Here is a 16,407-nt window from a genome sequence, read left to right as displayed (position 1 = left end):
CCATTCAGGCAGTGAGTTCCGGACCTCATCATCCTCTGAGTGAGTTGCTTTCTTCTCATCTCTCCTTTAATCCCTCTATTTATTGGTTTAAGTCTATTCTCAGTTGCTTTAATACCTCATTATTTATTCTGAATAGCAATATTAATTTTCTATGCCTCATTAAAGTCTATTCTAAGTCTTACACCACAGTTCTCATTTGCACCTTGTAGATGATGCAAAGGCTATGGGTGTCAGATTACCTGTGATTTGCTACAATATACATAACCTCTGATCTATTTTTCTAGCCACAGGATTAATATAATTAGTCCATTAAATTGCTTGATCAATAATGATTTCCAAGTTGTTAATGTTCAGTTTATTGGAGCGCTGATCATCTCTGTCCAAAAAATGCAGTTGCCACTGGTAAAAATATAATATTGTTTTAGCTAGATAGGATTTGAAAGGTACTTCTAACCGTTCTTGCTCCCTACATTCTGTTCTGTTCTGTCATTGAAATTGTAATACCAGGGTTAAGAATACTCTAGGTGACAAGGTTATTGATGGTGGAAGAATTTAATTCTTTTTGCACTCATGGCTCATTGCAGTTCAAGGCTTTCTACTACTTTCATGCTAGATCTGTTCTGAGTCTTACCCATTTAATGTAGTTGTAATGGCACAGAACTCAATTGAGACCATTCCTAGCCATGCAAAGGTAGGTTTTATTCTACATAAGAAGAGTGCAGGACCAAAACAATACTTCCTTGGGTAGATGTTTCTATGATAAATGAATTGATAAACCTTCCTATGAATTGCCTGCCTGTATAAAAAATGGTCTTGATGTCAGAGCCAAGTGAGAATTTGAGGAAACCTGTATCATGATCTATGCTTGAAGTACAACATAATGGTAAAATCAAAAACACAATAATCTTGCAGTATTAACAATATGTTTAATATTGTTTTACTTCTTCATTACAGAAAAGTACAGAAATAAATTATAAAATTACAGTTGGGTAACAGATATATCCTGAATGAAAGATTTGAAATACTTTGCAGAAATCTCAAGTTAGTTTTGTAAAAAAAACAACTTACTATAATCTTCCATTTCATATTAGACTGAGTATTTGAAATGAATACCCAAGCAACACTGAGTTACCATCACTTGAATAATAAATGTATTAATTAAGGGGAGAAAAACTTTGGAAATGAGGTTTTGGATGCTGGTGGTGTTGGAGTAGGCAAGAGGGGAACAAGCATTATGAGATGCTACAGAATTTAACCATATAAGAGGTATGCTAATTCTTGTTGTTATTAGGAGGAAGCGAAAGATTCAGACTGCTTCCCTGCAATTGACTTTGCTGGAGACAAGTCAGGTCTGTTATTCTTTACTAATTCTATCATTGTGCATTAAGAAGTCCGATTAGTGACCTTGTAACTTGTTTAGTAAAGAGGCTAAAATAATGACATAGAGCACTGCATCACTGAGAAGGGAAGATTGCTGTGGTATTAAGCAAGTACTGCATTGACTTAGATGTGAGTCATTTCAATTATTTTCCCTTCCCCCCAAAAACATATTGTTACTTCTCTATGGCAACTGAGATTCAGTACTTGAAAGCAAACACCAGCAGCCAGGCAAATTATGAAATAACAGACAAGAGTTGGAGGACCTCTAACTCATTAAGTTCCACTAGCATCTTGTTTGTTGCTCCAAGTTCCCAGTCTCTTCAGTCTCCAAATTATGAAAGAAACCCTGATCTTTAAGCTTTACAATTAAACTGCATTATTACTAACAAATTTGTATGAAATGTCTGGTTCTTATTTTGTTAATGTTGCTAATCTCATTTACTGAAACAAACAGAAGAATTTCATATATACTGTAAGTACAGGATCAAGCTGTAGACATGCACCATTTCAATTATAAACTTCATTTTCTATTAAATTCATATTGATTCTGAAAGAAATAAAGTAGGAAGGATTCAAAGTCAGAACTAAAAGTTAAAACAAGTTTTCCATCCTCTGTATATCATTGAATTGGGACTAAAATGTGAGAATTTTAAATTACATTTTACGTAAACTTTTGAAGGAAAATAGAGTCAGTGTTGAAATGAAAACAAATTTACTGTCAGGTCATTGATCATTTCTCTAGTTCTTCCAAAGTTTAGTAAGATTTACTTGTGCTATGCAGATATTGGTCAACCTTAAAAGTGTGCAATTAAAAGATGTTAAATAAATTCAAATAAAATGACAAAATAATGAATTTCTACTGATTTTTGAACAGCTTTATTATCTATATCGAAATGAGTAAGTCACTGCTGAGCTTTGAAAGTTTAATTCCGAGCAAATATGTTACAAATGATGTTCTTAGATGTCCTGTTAACTGGAGCAAGTGTTTTGCCTTTATAGGTTTCGATTTATTGTTAGCCCTGCTTCATCACCTATGATTTCTTCCACTCTTTTTCTCTGTAAAACAATTGCAAAAGATAAATTGTCATAAGTATTACTAAAGTAAATTACTTGCATGCAAAGACAAGCTGATAAGATAAGCATAGACAGAATTAGACATGAAACCTACTTCCTCAAAATTGTGCACATTTCTTTTAATGTAAAATAATTGTTCCAGACCAGCTGTAACATGGACCTGGCAGAGTGAGGTTTTGCTGCAGATTTACTGAAGACTAGGTTCTCATATATATAATATATGTAAACACACAAACAAATGCCTGTTCTCTCACACAGTTTCTGGCATCTATAATCTTTCTCATTGCTATCACCTTCTCCATGAATTCTTTCACTCACACACCCTCTTCTTCTGCCTTCAACATTTCCCATTCCCAAATTCCCATGATTCCTCTATCACTCTCCAACTCTCTTTCTTGCACTTCATAATTCATCCACCTATTTCCTTCCCTTTGTTGTGTATTTAATATTTCAGTAATATTGTAAATATTGTGTTGTATTCAGCATTCTTTGTTGTTTACAAAATTCATTATGGTTTATATGTAAGAAGTAAGCGACTGGCATATTCGAGCATGTCATAAGACTGGGCATCACTAAAAATAAAAAAACAAAGAGCATACATGTTCTTCGGGCTCAGTAGTTTTCTTCTGAGCAGTTTCTTAAGTTACAAAGCATAATGGTGGCGATGAGTAACTTTTTAATGAACCTGAGCAGATTACCTACCTGTTAAAGCACAACAAGTCATTCTTTTCTCTTTGCAAGTGGAAAGAAAGAGTTTTTTAAAAAGCAGAACATGTAGATTCATTGGAAAAGGAGACATTCTAGTTAAAATATAGGCAGAAAACAGACAATAATCATGGGTTCATAAATTCACAGGTACCGGGTGATAATAAGAATAAGCAAAAGAAAGTAGAAATGGCTGGCTACATCAGAAAGACACATTAGATTGCACAAGAGGTAACTGGAATATGTATACTGAATGAATTGAGCAGTATTTAAAAGAAAATGGAATAGACAATAAGAAATGAGTGCCAATTTTGCTGAGTGCAATAGGGGGAATAGCACACAATTTGCTGAGAGGTTTAACTGTCCAACTAAACCAGAGAAAAATAAGCTTTGCTGATATTATGAAAGTTATGCAGGTACATTTAGAACCACAACTATTGCTGATTACAGAACACTTTAGGTTTCATCAGCAGAATCAAAAGGAAGGGTAGTCCATTTCAGTTTATGTGGCTGAATTGAAGAAATTGTCAGTTCATTGCCAGTTCAGTAATGGACTTAATGATGCACTGAGAGATAATTTAGTTTGTAGAATCTTACAAGAGAGCATTCAAAAATGGCTCCTAACTGAAGCATAATGTACATTTAGAAGAGAGGTTGAACAAGCTGTATCAATGGAAACAGCAGACAAGCGCAATTGAGTTACAGTCAGGAATGCAACAGAAACCTGCCTGGCTAAACCACTTGTGTTAGTGTTGAGGCAGGAGATCACATACATCATCTGGGTCTAAACAGAAACTGATCTGGCCGAACAAATTGTGTCTCCTACACCAGGTCAATGCAGGTTTAAAGGTGAAACTTGCAGAAAATGCAACAAAGTAGGACACATATAGAGAACTTGTTGGCAGACAAAAATAAATGGAACTGCACAGGGAAGTGAAAAAGGAAAAAAAGTCAAGCTGTAGTTTCAAAAAGAGCACTAATCTGCATGCCATTGATGAAAATTTTGATAATGATGAGAGTGACACAGGACTGAGCAGCCTTGAGATTTACTAACAGAGAAAACTAACAGGATCCAAGTAAGGCAGCTTACAGAGGTGAACAGCAAATTAATTAAAATAAAATTGGATATCGGCTTTGTTGCTTCATCATTTCAAAGAAGTGAAGCCTGTAGATGTCCAACTAAGAACTTATAGTAGAGAAAAGATAACCCCTATAGAAATTACCTTTATAACAATGAAATACCATAACCACCAAGCCACATTAGACCTGTATGTTTTACAAAGCCTGTCTAGTTTCTGATACCATCCATGATAAAGTAGCCAGTAATCTAGGTTGCATGGAGGCTGAAAGAGTTCTTTCCAAGGTTGAGTACAGCCCATGGGCAATGCCATGGTCTCAGTAGTCATGAAGAATGGGTCTGTCAGGATCTTGGGTGATTTTAAAGTTTGAAAGTTACCATTAACCAGTACTGAAAGTAGTTCTGCCCAGGATAGAGGATATTTTTCCAAAACTTTCCAGAGGAAAACACTTAAGCAAAATGGACAGATGAAGATGGAAGAAAACTCCAAAGTATTTCTCACCATAAACACTCAGAAAGGGTTTTATCACTATTTGGAGTAGCATTTGCTCCTGCACTCTGGTGGAAAGCTATTGAGCAGGTAATGCAAGGTTGCCCAGGCATTGAGTGGATAACATCTTTGTTACTGGTAAGGATGACAAGGAACATGTCCAAAATCTCAAGACAGTGTTTAAAAGATTTGAAGGTTATGGACTGAGAGCACAACGCAACAAGTGTGAATTTTTTAAAACCACCATCATTTTCTGTGGTCACACAATTGATGCACAAGAATTGCATAAATATTTTGAGAAAATTTAAACTGTGGTGGATGCCCCAAGGTCAAAGCATGTGTCATAGTTACAGTCCTTTTTAAGATTTGTCTATTACTATAACAGGCTCCTGCCAAATATTGCTACTGCACTCCACCCCTTGCACTCATTACTACAGATTGGGAAGAAATGGCAATGGACAAAGCAGTATGAGATGCTTTACAGAAGGCAAAGGAAATGGTAATGTCAGACACTGTACTCACACATTATAATCCACAATCCAGTAAAGCTTGCCCATGATGCTTCGCCTTATGGTACAGGTGCAGTCATGTCACATGTTATGTGTGATGGAAGTAAACACCCCATAGCATTTGCATCAGGTTCCCTTACTGCTACAGAGAAAAATTATGCACAGATTTACAGAGAGGCCTTCAGTCCGATATGAGGTGTAAAATGTTTCAACCAGGACTTGTATTTGAGAGAGTTACCTTTATTACTAATCATCAACCACTGGTGTCCATTTTCAGTCCACAGAAAGCAATTTCACTAACAGCATCAGCCCAAATGCAGAGAGGGCTCTGCTTCTTGGAGGATACAATACAATTACCAGATCAAATTCAAGAGGACAACTAATCGTGGAAATGCAGATGGATTGCCCTGTTTGCCCTTGGAAAATGAAATACCTGAAAAACTCACAAAAGAGGACACTCTTCTTGGTGTATTCTCCCTAATGCAAATGAAAAATCTCCATATTATGGCAGAGATAATCCAAAGTGAAACCAGAAAAGACTCCTCAGGTCTACACTGCAACCCAAAATGGCTGGGACGTGCAACAGGAACTCCAGTTCTCCCATTTTTACCAGTGCCAGGATGAAAGTTGCCCTTGACAGTAGTTACCTTATGTGGGGATTGAGAGTTGTACCATCTAAGCTAACAGCTAAAGTGTTGGAAGAGCTAATCTAGATACTGGTCATCTAGGTGTGGTCAAAATGAAAGTGTTGGCTTGAAGATTTGTCTGGTAGCCTGGGATAGATCAGCAGATCGAGCCACTTGCCATGCACTATTCAGTATGCCAATACGTCCAGAAGATGCCAACAGCAGCACTCCTCCCTCCCTGGGAATGGCCTGCATTGTCCTGGCCGGGGATTCATGTGGATTTTGCTGGATCATTCACGGACACAATTTTCTTCATAGTAATGGATGCAGCTACAAAGTGGCCAGAAATGCTCCCAATAACCTCCACCACAGACTTGCACAATTCAATATGTTGGGAAGCTTCTTCTCAAGGACTGGAGTACCAGAAAACTTAGTCAGTGACAATGGACCACAGTTTGTTGTGGAACAGTCTTGGGCATTCATGAAAATAAACGGAATAAGACACTACATCTGCATGAACCACTCAACTATGAATGGATTGCCAACAAGTTTTGTTCAACATGTAATGAACATACTGCTAACAAAGTCAGCAGAATACACTATCACCGAATCAGAAGCTCACCATTTTCTTCCTTGCATATCATAATGCAACACAATCCATAACCAACAGCTCTCTAATTATGCTGCTCCTGGGTTGGCCCTTGAACTCACACTTGGATCTCCTCCAACAAATCTCAGAAGGAGCATGCAGGACAAACAGCTGAGTCAAACTGAGGGCTTCTCAAACAAGGAGGTTCCATGTTTCACTCCTGGACAAGCAGTCCTGGTGAGGAACTGCATAGATGATCAAAAATGGTTTTTTTGGGGTCCAGAGCTTTCAAAACCACTTCCTGAGTCACAAAGTCAACCCCTACACCCGGCATGAAGGAAATCTCAGAACCTGAGATTGCTTCACAGCCACAAGGTCCTGCCAAAAAGAGTGACCCCCTTGTCGGGAATGATGTTATACTACAATAGTAAGAAATCTGATTAGGACAATTTAAAGTTCACTCTGTCGTGGATGTCTATATAATAATTGTATTATATAGTACACTGTATGTATCTTTAAGTTGAGATGCATTCTATATTGTGTTGGAGTTTTTCGCTAAGCAGGAAGGAGTATTGTATATTTAATAATTAAGTAATATTTGAGTACCATTATAAATATTGTACATTGTTAGATTAAACATGCTTTATTGTTTACATAATTCATCATGGGTTATATGTATGAAGTACTTGAAAGGCATATGTCGATACGCCACCATATCATAAGTGTGCACCTCACTAAAAGTTAAAAACGAAGTAGACACGCATATTTTTCTTTTGAGTTACAAAATATAACACCATTCTCTGGGCTCTGCTTTCTCTCTCTTCACCATCTGTGAACATACATTTCATCAGAACCATGCCTCAACCCCAGCACACAGCTTACAGTGATTACAATGTTCTATATCATTCAGAGACATGGACTCCCTACAGCTCCTTAAAGTATTATCGCCTCCAAAAGTCCTTCCAAATCCAGTGGTAGGATAAGCAAACAAAAGTCTGTGTGCTCTCCAGTTGTCAACATCCCCTGTATTGAAGCTATGATCATAGAACATAGCACAATACAGTTCCTTTGATGATGGCGATGGTGCATGTGTATCATGAGGCTCAGTGTCTTACCAGATTTCAAAATCTAATCCTTTGGCCCACAATATTGAACCAACCTTTGAACTGGTCGTGTTCAGTGGACTCTCTGATGGATAGGACATAGACCAAACTCCCATAACACACATTTTGTCTGAGCACCATCATGGCAAGAGTTTATCAAGAGATCAGAGGGAATGTTTAATCTTTTTGGGGAAAAACAAACTCAGCTATGACTGATGAGTGTGGTGGAGTATCCCAGACTGCATTGCAAATCTCTAGCATTCCTCTTGTGGAAGCCTGGTGAAACTGAAGTGGGGAATGCACAATTCCCATACAGTAACTATTACTACAGGACATGAAATCACTTATCAGTTTCTAGATTTCCATTACATCTATCTTGAATGCCAAATCTTTCTCACACAAGAAATGAAACTAAAGGTAAATGTATGGAAAGGATAATGAACACTTTCTTCTGAGGGAGTCCATCAGGATTGAGGATGATTTCCTTCAACTCTAGTTTTGCCAGATCTAAGGTGGCTGATGAGATCAATGTGGAAAATGGAAGATGGAAAAGTCATGCAAAAAGGGCAATGTTACAATGGTCATGGGGGATTTCCAATATGCAGATAGATTGCAAAAATTAGGTTTGTACTGCCTTCAAAAAGGCTTTTTAGAGCAGCTTCTGGCCAGGACCATCAAGGAAAAGACAATTTTGCATTGGTTGTACTGTAATGAACCAGATTTTATTATAGAATTTAAGGTAAAGGAACCTTTAGGAAACAGAGACCATAATGTGATAGAATCTACCCTGCAGTTTGAGAGGAGAAGCTAAAATCAGATGTATTGGTATCATATTTGAGTAAAGGTAGTTACAGAGATATGACCAGAGGAGCTGGCCAACATTAATTGGAAGGGGATATTAACAGGGATTATGGTAGAGCAGCACTGGCAGGCATTTCTGGGAGTAATTCGGAAGACACAGGTTCAGTTCATCCTAAAGAAGAAGCATTGTAAAGGGAGAATGAGGCAACTGTGGTTGACAAGGGAAGACAAAGAGAGCAGAAAGCAAAAGAGAGGACATACAATAGAGCAACAATTTAGTGGGAGGCTACAGGATTGGGAAGCTTGTAAAAACCAAGAGAAAACAAAGAAAAAAGTAGATTCAGTTGATGTTGTGTGCTTGGATTTTCAGAAGGCTTTTGACAAGGTCCCACTCTTGAGGCTGCTTAACAAGCTACAAGTCCATGGTATTACAGGAAAGATTCTAGCATGGATAAAACAATGACTGATTGGCAGGAGGTAAAGAGTGGGAATAAAGGGAGCCTTTTCTGGCTGGCTGCCAGTGACTAGTGGTGTTTCACAGGGGTTTGTGTTGGGACTGACACTTTTTACATTATATGTCAATGATTTAGATGATGGAATTGATGGCTTTGCTGCAAAATTTGCAGAGGTGGACGGACAGATTGTTTTGAGGCTACAGAAAGACTTAGATTAGGAGAATAGGCAAAGAAATGGCAGATGAAACACAGTGTCAGGAAGTGTATGGTCATGCACTTTGGTAGAAAAAATGAAAGGGTTAAGTACTTTCTAAATGGAGAGAAAATACAAAAACTGAGGTGCAAAGGGACTTGGTAGTCCTTGTGCAGGATTCCCTAAAGGTTAATTTGCAGGCTGAGTCTGTTGTAAGGAAGGCAAATGCAATGTTAGCATTAATTTCAAGAGGACTAGAACATAAAGGCAAGGATGTAATGTTGAGACCTTATAAAGCTCTGGTAAAACTTCACGGAGTATTGTGAGCAGTTTTGGCCTCCTTATTTTACAAATATGCTGAAACTGGAGAGGGTTCAAAGGAGGTTAATAAAAATGATTGCAGGATTGAATGGCTTGTCATATGAAGAGTGTTTGAAGGCTCTGTGTCTGTATCTGCTAGAATTCAGAGAGAATGAGGGTGACCTCTTTGAAACCTATCCAATGGTGAAAGGCCTTGATTGAGTGGATGTGGAGAAGATGTTTCCAATGGTGGGAGAGTCTAAGACCATTGGGCACAGCTTCAGAATAAAGTGTGTTCTTTTAGAATGGAGATAAGGAGAAATTTCTTTAGCCAGAGAGTATTGAATCTGTGGAATTCTTTGTCGTGGGCCGCTGTGGAGGCCAATTCTTTATGTATATTTAAGGCAGAGATTGATAGATTCTTGATTGGTCAGGGCACAAAGAGATATAGGGAGAAGGCAGGAGATTGGGGCTGAGAGGAAAATTGGATCAGCCATGATGAAATGGTGGAGCAGACTCGATGGGCCAAATGGCCTACTTGTGCTCCTATATCTTATGCTCTTCTGGTCGTAAGGCAAGTAGAAATGCAATGAAGTGTGATATGATGAAATATGAAGGTAAGCCTGCCAATAATATAAAAGAGGATTCCAAAGGTACAGTATCAGATATATAAAGAGTAAAAGACCCACAAGAATCGACATTGATCTATTGGAAAATGACCCTGGAGAGATAGTAATGGGGAACCAAGAGATGGCTGATGAATCTAGTAAGTATTTTGCATCAGTCTTCACTGTGAATGACACCAGCAACATGCTAGAAATTCAGAAGTGTCAGGGACAGATGTGAGTGTAGTCACTATTACTAAGGAGAGGTGCTTGGGAGCCTGAAAGGTCTGAAGGTGGATACATCACCTAGACCTGATGGACAGCTCACTTCCGAAAGAGTTAGCTGAAGAGATTAGTATAGTATTCGTAGTAATCTTTGAAGAATCACTAGATACTGGAATGGTTCCTGAGACTGGAAAATCACAAGTGTCAGTCTACTCTTTAAGTAGGGAGGGAGGAAAAAGATGGAAAATTATGGGCTAGTTAGCTTGACTTCAAAGATAATGAGTTGGTAGAGTCCATTATTAAGAATTAGGTTTCGGAGTACTTGGAAGCACATGATAAAATAGATCAATGTCAATATGGCTTCCTTAAGGAGAAATGTTTCCTGACAAGTCTGTTGGAATTTTTTGAGGAAATAACAGGTAGGATAGACCAATGAGTCAGTGGATGTTGTTTACTTCGGTTTTCAGAGATCCTTTGACAAGGTGCCGCATGTGAAGCTGCTCAACAATATTACAGCCATGGTATTACAGGAAAGATGGACAGGCGTTTAGCTGACTGGCAAAAGGCAAAGAGTGGAATAAAGTGGGACCTTTTCTGTTTGGCTGCAGGTGCGTAGCAGTGTTCCAGAGAGATTGGTGTTGGGTCTACTACTTTTCACATTGTATGTTAATAATCTGGATGACAGAATTGATAGCTTTGTGGTGAAGTTTATGGATGATATAGTACAAAGGTAGGTAGAGGGGCAGACATTAATGAGGAAGCAGGGTGTCTGCAGAAGAACTTGGACATATTAGGAGAATGGGCAAGGAAGTGGCAGATGGACTATCTTGTAGGGAAGTCTATGGTCATGCACTTTAGAAGGAAAAAGGCGTAGACTATTTTCTAAATGGGGAGAAAATTCAGAGATTAGAGGTACAAAGGGACTTGGGAATGCTAGTGCAGGATTTCCTGAAGACTGTGTTGGTCATAAGGAAGGCAAATGCTATGTTAGCATTCATTTTGAAAGGACTCGAATATAAAGCAAGGATGTAATTCTGAAGTTTACACGTTATCAGTCAGACCACACTTGAAGTACTGTGAACAGGTTTTGGCCCATTATAAGAAAGGATGTGTTGGTTTTGCAGATGGTCCAGATGAGGTTTATGAGAATGATCAGGAATGAATGGGTTAACAAATGAGAAGCATTTGATGTCGCTGGGCCAATACATGCTCGAGTTTAGAAGAATGAAGGAGATCTCAATGAAGCCTACTGAGTATTGAAAGGCCTAGACAGAGTGAACATAGACAGGATGTTTCCAATAGTGGGAGAATCTAGGAGCAAAATATCAGGACGTCCCTTCAGAACAGAGATGATGGGAAATTTCTTTAGCCAGAGGGTGATGAATCGATGGAATTCATTGCCACAGACAGTTTGGATTCAAGATTCAAAGATTTCAAGATTCAAAGATTCAAAAAACTTTATTGTCATTCTAACCATACATCAGCTCTGCAGGGCAGAATGAGACAGCGTTTCTCAGGAGCAGTGCAATCATAACATAACAAACGCAACACTAAATAATAAACATAACAATAAATAGTAAAACACAACAGCCACATGTCAGTTAAAATCAAGTTATAAGTGACCAGTGCAAGTTAAAAGTGTCCAAAGCAGAGTCAGGTAGAGCAGCTATTTAGCAGTCTGACTGCCTGTGGGAGGAAGCTGTTTAGTAGCCTTGTGGTCTTAGTTTTGATGCTCCTGTAATGTCTGCCTGATGGCAGAAGAACAAACAGTTCATGGAGAGGGTGTGAGGGGTCTTTAATGATGTACCGCGTCTTCTGGAGGCATCGACTCTGAAAGAGGTCTTGGACAGAAGGTAGGGAGACCCCAATAACCTTCTCTGCTCCCCTAACCACCTTCTGCAAGTCTGGTTGCCAAGCCATTGAGAATACTTAAAGGGAAGTTTGATAGATTCTCAATTAGTAAGGGTGTCAAAGGTTACAGGGAGAAGGCAGGAGAATAGGGTTGAGGGAGAAAGTAAATCAGCCTCAAATGCCAGTACAGATTTGATTAGCCAATTGGCCTAATTCTATCCCTATGTCTTATGCTCTTAATATAATTAAAATATTTAAAACATTTTAAAATTATTTCAAATCTGTGATAGAAGTATTAAGGCACGGGTTCCCAACCTTTTTTATGCCAGAGACTCCTACCATTTACTGAATTTAGGAACTCCTGCATTAATGTTAGTCTTTCTGATCCTAATTATTCTTGATCTTCTTAGATACATAGAAATAATGAACAAGGCTTTCTGACAGCAGGAAATGCTCTCTGGCAGCAAAGCCCATGTTCAGGTGTGACTCTGCATGATGCTTATGGGTTCCTTTTTTTCTGTGAGATCACCACAACATTTATACCAACAGGACACTGAGCCTGCTCAAGCTCATGTGATTCAGGCTAATGGTAATAGCTCTCCTACTGTCTCGTATCAATAGAACATTGTCTACTTACAATATCTTAAGGCCAATTTACAAAGACCTACGCTGCTTCACAAGAATTCACCTGCAGTTTATTCAAAGTATCCTTGAGGTTAATCTGTTCCTCATATGGTGGAAGAAGAGCCTCCAATCGAATAGCCTTTCTGGCTGTTGGCTGGGATGATATTAAAAGATTGATTTCTTCAGCCTAACATGAGAAAGTACAACCGTTAGTTTCTATGAAGCAAGATAATTATATTTTGGTCAAGACGCACAAATTGATTTCGTGCATGTAGAAACATTGACTAGAATGGAGTGTAATTTTGTCAAGTTAGCAGCGTAAACTGCAAATTATTTCAAGCACACTGGAAAATTTAATATGCAGTCTTTTGCTAAATTCAAGACATTGTATGTCATTTAATTAGCAACAGACTCCCAAAACAAGGCACTAGGCACTCTAAGTTTGCATACCTTTGAAACAGAAGGTAGGCCTTAAACATATGAAATAAATTATGATCATATTAAATGATACTATATCATACTATATCAATATCATAGCATATTATTATCCTTAAAACTGTATCATTTTCGAATATATCCCATTCATAGATTAAATAGATGATTTTTAAAGTTTATATTTTTTGTTGAAATTCTTTATCCGTCTTTGATAAAAATTGTTTGCAAATGAGAATTGAAAATACAGAACGAAAATAAATTTGGGTAAGTGTAAGAATTACTATCATCATCCATTTTGTGCTTCTGCTCAAGGTGAATTTTAACTCTACCATTAGCTGTCGGGATGAAAGGGAACAGGTATTTTAGCGCACAATGTTGAACAAAATTGTTCCTGCCATTTGAACAATCTATTGATAATTTCAAAAGTCTTTAATGACATCAATGTGGGCATTTTGTTTTATATGTTGGTACTTAAAGCCTATGAAATGTAATACTTATCTATTTTTCCCAAACATGAAGTTTTCAATTTCTCTGTTAACAGTTATCTGTTTCTCATACAGAGAATATTTGCTATGCTCAGAGGATTTCAGGCTTGGGAAAAAGATGACAATTTGCACAATTTGTTAAAGCAGAATCTGAATCCTAAAATAGTAAATAACTTAATCCTGAATTCTCAAAAGTTCAGGTAAACTTCATGGCATATCAGAGTCCAATATCAGGAATTTCCTTGAGACTTTTCCCACCTCATCTCTGTATATTTGGTAGATGTATGGTAACTTCAATAGAAAACTCACTGAAAGAAATGCAAGTCTTCCTTGTTCTGTGTCAGGGTGTATTAGATCATAATGCAACAGAACCTGTAGGCAAAATGAGTAGGAAGTGCAACTGATATAAACAATGAATGGAGAATTTTAACTTGGAGCAGATATCAGGAGGTGAATATTGAGTACACCCAAAATTAGCAATTTTATCTTCTGAGCCCTATTTGTATGTTGCCAATATGGTATCCACTAAGAGAGGAAGAATGGTAGTTATTGGAGTGTATTTACTATTTCAGTAATATTTGAGTAATATTGTAAATATATTGTTTGAATAAACTTTCTTTGTTTACATAATTCATTAAGGCATCCGTTAGTCTTGCGAGACCATGGATCTGTGCCTGGAAAGTCTTCACTCTCCAGGGCGCAGACCTGGGCAAGGTTGTATGGAAGACCAGCAGTTGCCCATGCTGCAAGTCTCCCCTCTCCACGACACAAATGTTGTCCAAGGGAAGGGCATTAGGACCCATACATCTTGGCACCAGTGTTGTTGCAGAGCAATGTGTGATTAAGTGCCTTGCTCAAGGACACAACGCATGTTGCCTCAGCTGGGGCTCGAACTCATGACCTTCAGGTCACTAGTCCAATGCCTTAACCACTTGGCCACATGCCCACACATAACTCATTATGGATTATATATACAGTAAGACTTACCTAAATGGCATACATCATTATGCCACCATGCCATATATAAGTGCCTTACTAAAGGGGGGGGGGGGCTACGTAAACAAGTGTCCTGGTTTCTTTGTCTTTTTTTGATTAGTTTCTGGAGCTAGGAAACATAAAAGTGGTGACAAGGAAGTTCTAAAACAAACTTGAGACAACTACCTATCTGTTGAAGCACAGTAGGTTTTTCTTGGGAAGGGGAAAGAGACCTTCAAGTTTAAAAAGGCAAGAAAATGGATGAAATTAACAAGCTTTGTGTATAGTCATGGGTTCATAAACAGTAAGTACCAGGTGATAATAATCCATTTTAAAGAAGCAGAAGTGGCTGACTACACTGGAAAGATAGATATATTCGATTGCATAACAGATAACTGGATGATGTATACTGAATGAATTGAACAGTAGTTTAAAGCAAATGAAATAGCTGATGAAAAACAAGTGCCAGTGTTGCTGAGTGCAATGAGAGGAAAAGCATACAATTTGGTTAGAAGTTTAGTTCCTCTAACCAATCCAGCCAAAATAAGCTTTGCTGATATCACTAAAGTAATGCAGGTACATTTAGAACCAAAGCTATTATTGACTAAGAATGCTTTAGGTTTCATAAGCAGAATTAAGAGGAAGGAGAGTCCATTTCAGATTATGTGACTGAATTAAAGAAAGCGTACGAGTATTGTTAGTTCAGTGATGGGCTTAATGATGCACTGAGAGATTGTTAGTTTGTGGAATATTAGAAGGAATCATTAAAAATGGCTCCTAACTGAAGCACAACTTACATTTAAAAGAGCAGTTGAGATTTGTGTATCAATGGAAACAGCAGTCAGAGATGCAATTGAGTTGCTGACAGGAATGAAAGTGAGTGGAAAAAAAAGTGTCTAAACAGAAACCAGTCTGGCCAAATAAATTGTGTACCGTTGTGGCAGGGGAACACATATACCAGACCAATGCAGATTTAGAGGTGAAATGTGCAGAAAATGTAACAAAGTAGGACACATACAAAGAGCATAGCGGAAAACAAGGGTAAAATACTATTAAATGAAAATGTCACACCAAAATTCCACAAAACCGTCTGATTCCTTATACTAGTTGTGATAAAGTAGCCAGTAAACTAGATTGCATGAAGGCTGAAGGAACCCTTTCCAAGGTTGAGAGGAGCCCATGGACAATGCCAGTGGTCTCAGTAGCCAAAAGGATGGGTTTGTCAGGATCTGAGGTAATCAACCCAGTACTAAAGTAAATCAATACCCACTGCCCAGGATGGAGAATATCTTTGCAAACTTTTTGGAGAGAAGCATTTCAACAATGCGGACTTAGCTGAAGCCTATCTACAGATGGAGATGGAAGAAGACTCCAAATTGTTTCTCACTATAAGCACTCACAAAGGGATTTATCACTATCATAGGCTTATATCTGAAGTATCATCTTCACCTGCACTCTGACAGAAAGCTATGGACCAAGTAGAGACCGAGAAGCTCACGGTCAAGCCAAAATATTCTTGCAGTGGTTTCACAGGGCTTTGGCAGTGTGAGGCAGTGGAAAGTCCATAATAGTGGCGATGTTTGATGGCAGATGTATTACATCTTCTGCAGAGATGCGATGGCCAAGAAAATCAATAGTAGAAAACCTGAACTGGCATATAGCGGGATTAATAATCAGCCCCTGTTGGCTTAAGCGCTTGAAAAGTGTGCAGAGATGTGAAAAGTGTTTGGTTTTGGATGTATGCTGTCCAGGTACACAAAGAGAAAATCTAAGTCTTTTAACACAATGCCCATTAGTCACTGGAAAGTCTATGTGGCATTTTTCAATCCAAATAGCATAAGTAGAAACTCAAATAGGCCAAATAGGGTTATAACAGCAGTTTTGGGAATGTCCTCAGTGCACAC

The 16,407-nt window shown here is 38.2% G+C and overlaps 1 protein-coding gene across 1 annotated transcript in view; it reads right to left on the bottom strand.

The window, feature by feature from the left end:
- Positions 1 to 964: 964 nt before the first annotated feature.
- The window catches only part of LOC140186826 (protein LKAAEAR1-like), a 41,611-nt gene continuing 26,168 nt past the window's right edge, over positions 965 to 16,407 (bottom strand). The window contains exons 4-5 of the mRNA XM_072241440.1: positions 12,673 to 12,795; positions 965 to 2,436 (exon numbers count right to left, since the gene is read on the bottom strand). Of these exons, the coding sequence (XP_072097541.1) occupies positions 2,374 to 2,436; positions 12,673 to 12,795 (186 nt within the window). The 3' untranslated portion in view covers positions 965 to 2,373. The remainder of the gene's footprint in view (positions 2,437 to 12,672; positions 12,796 to 16,407) is intronic.

Source organism: Mobula birostris, chromosome 2 (assembly GCF_030028105.1).
Source record: "Mobula birostris isolate sMobBir1 chromosome 2, sMobBir1.hap1, whole genome shotgun sequence".
Classification (NCBI taxonomy): domain Eukaryota; kingdom Metazoa; phylum Chordata; class Chondrichthyes; order Myliobatiformes; family Myliobatidae; genus Mobula; species Mobula birostris.
The sequence above is the reverse complement of the archived record's forward strand: the minus strand, read 5'-3'. Positions and strand labels throughout refer to the sequence as shown.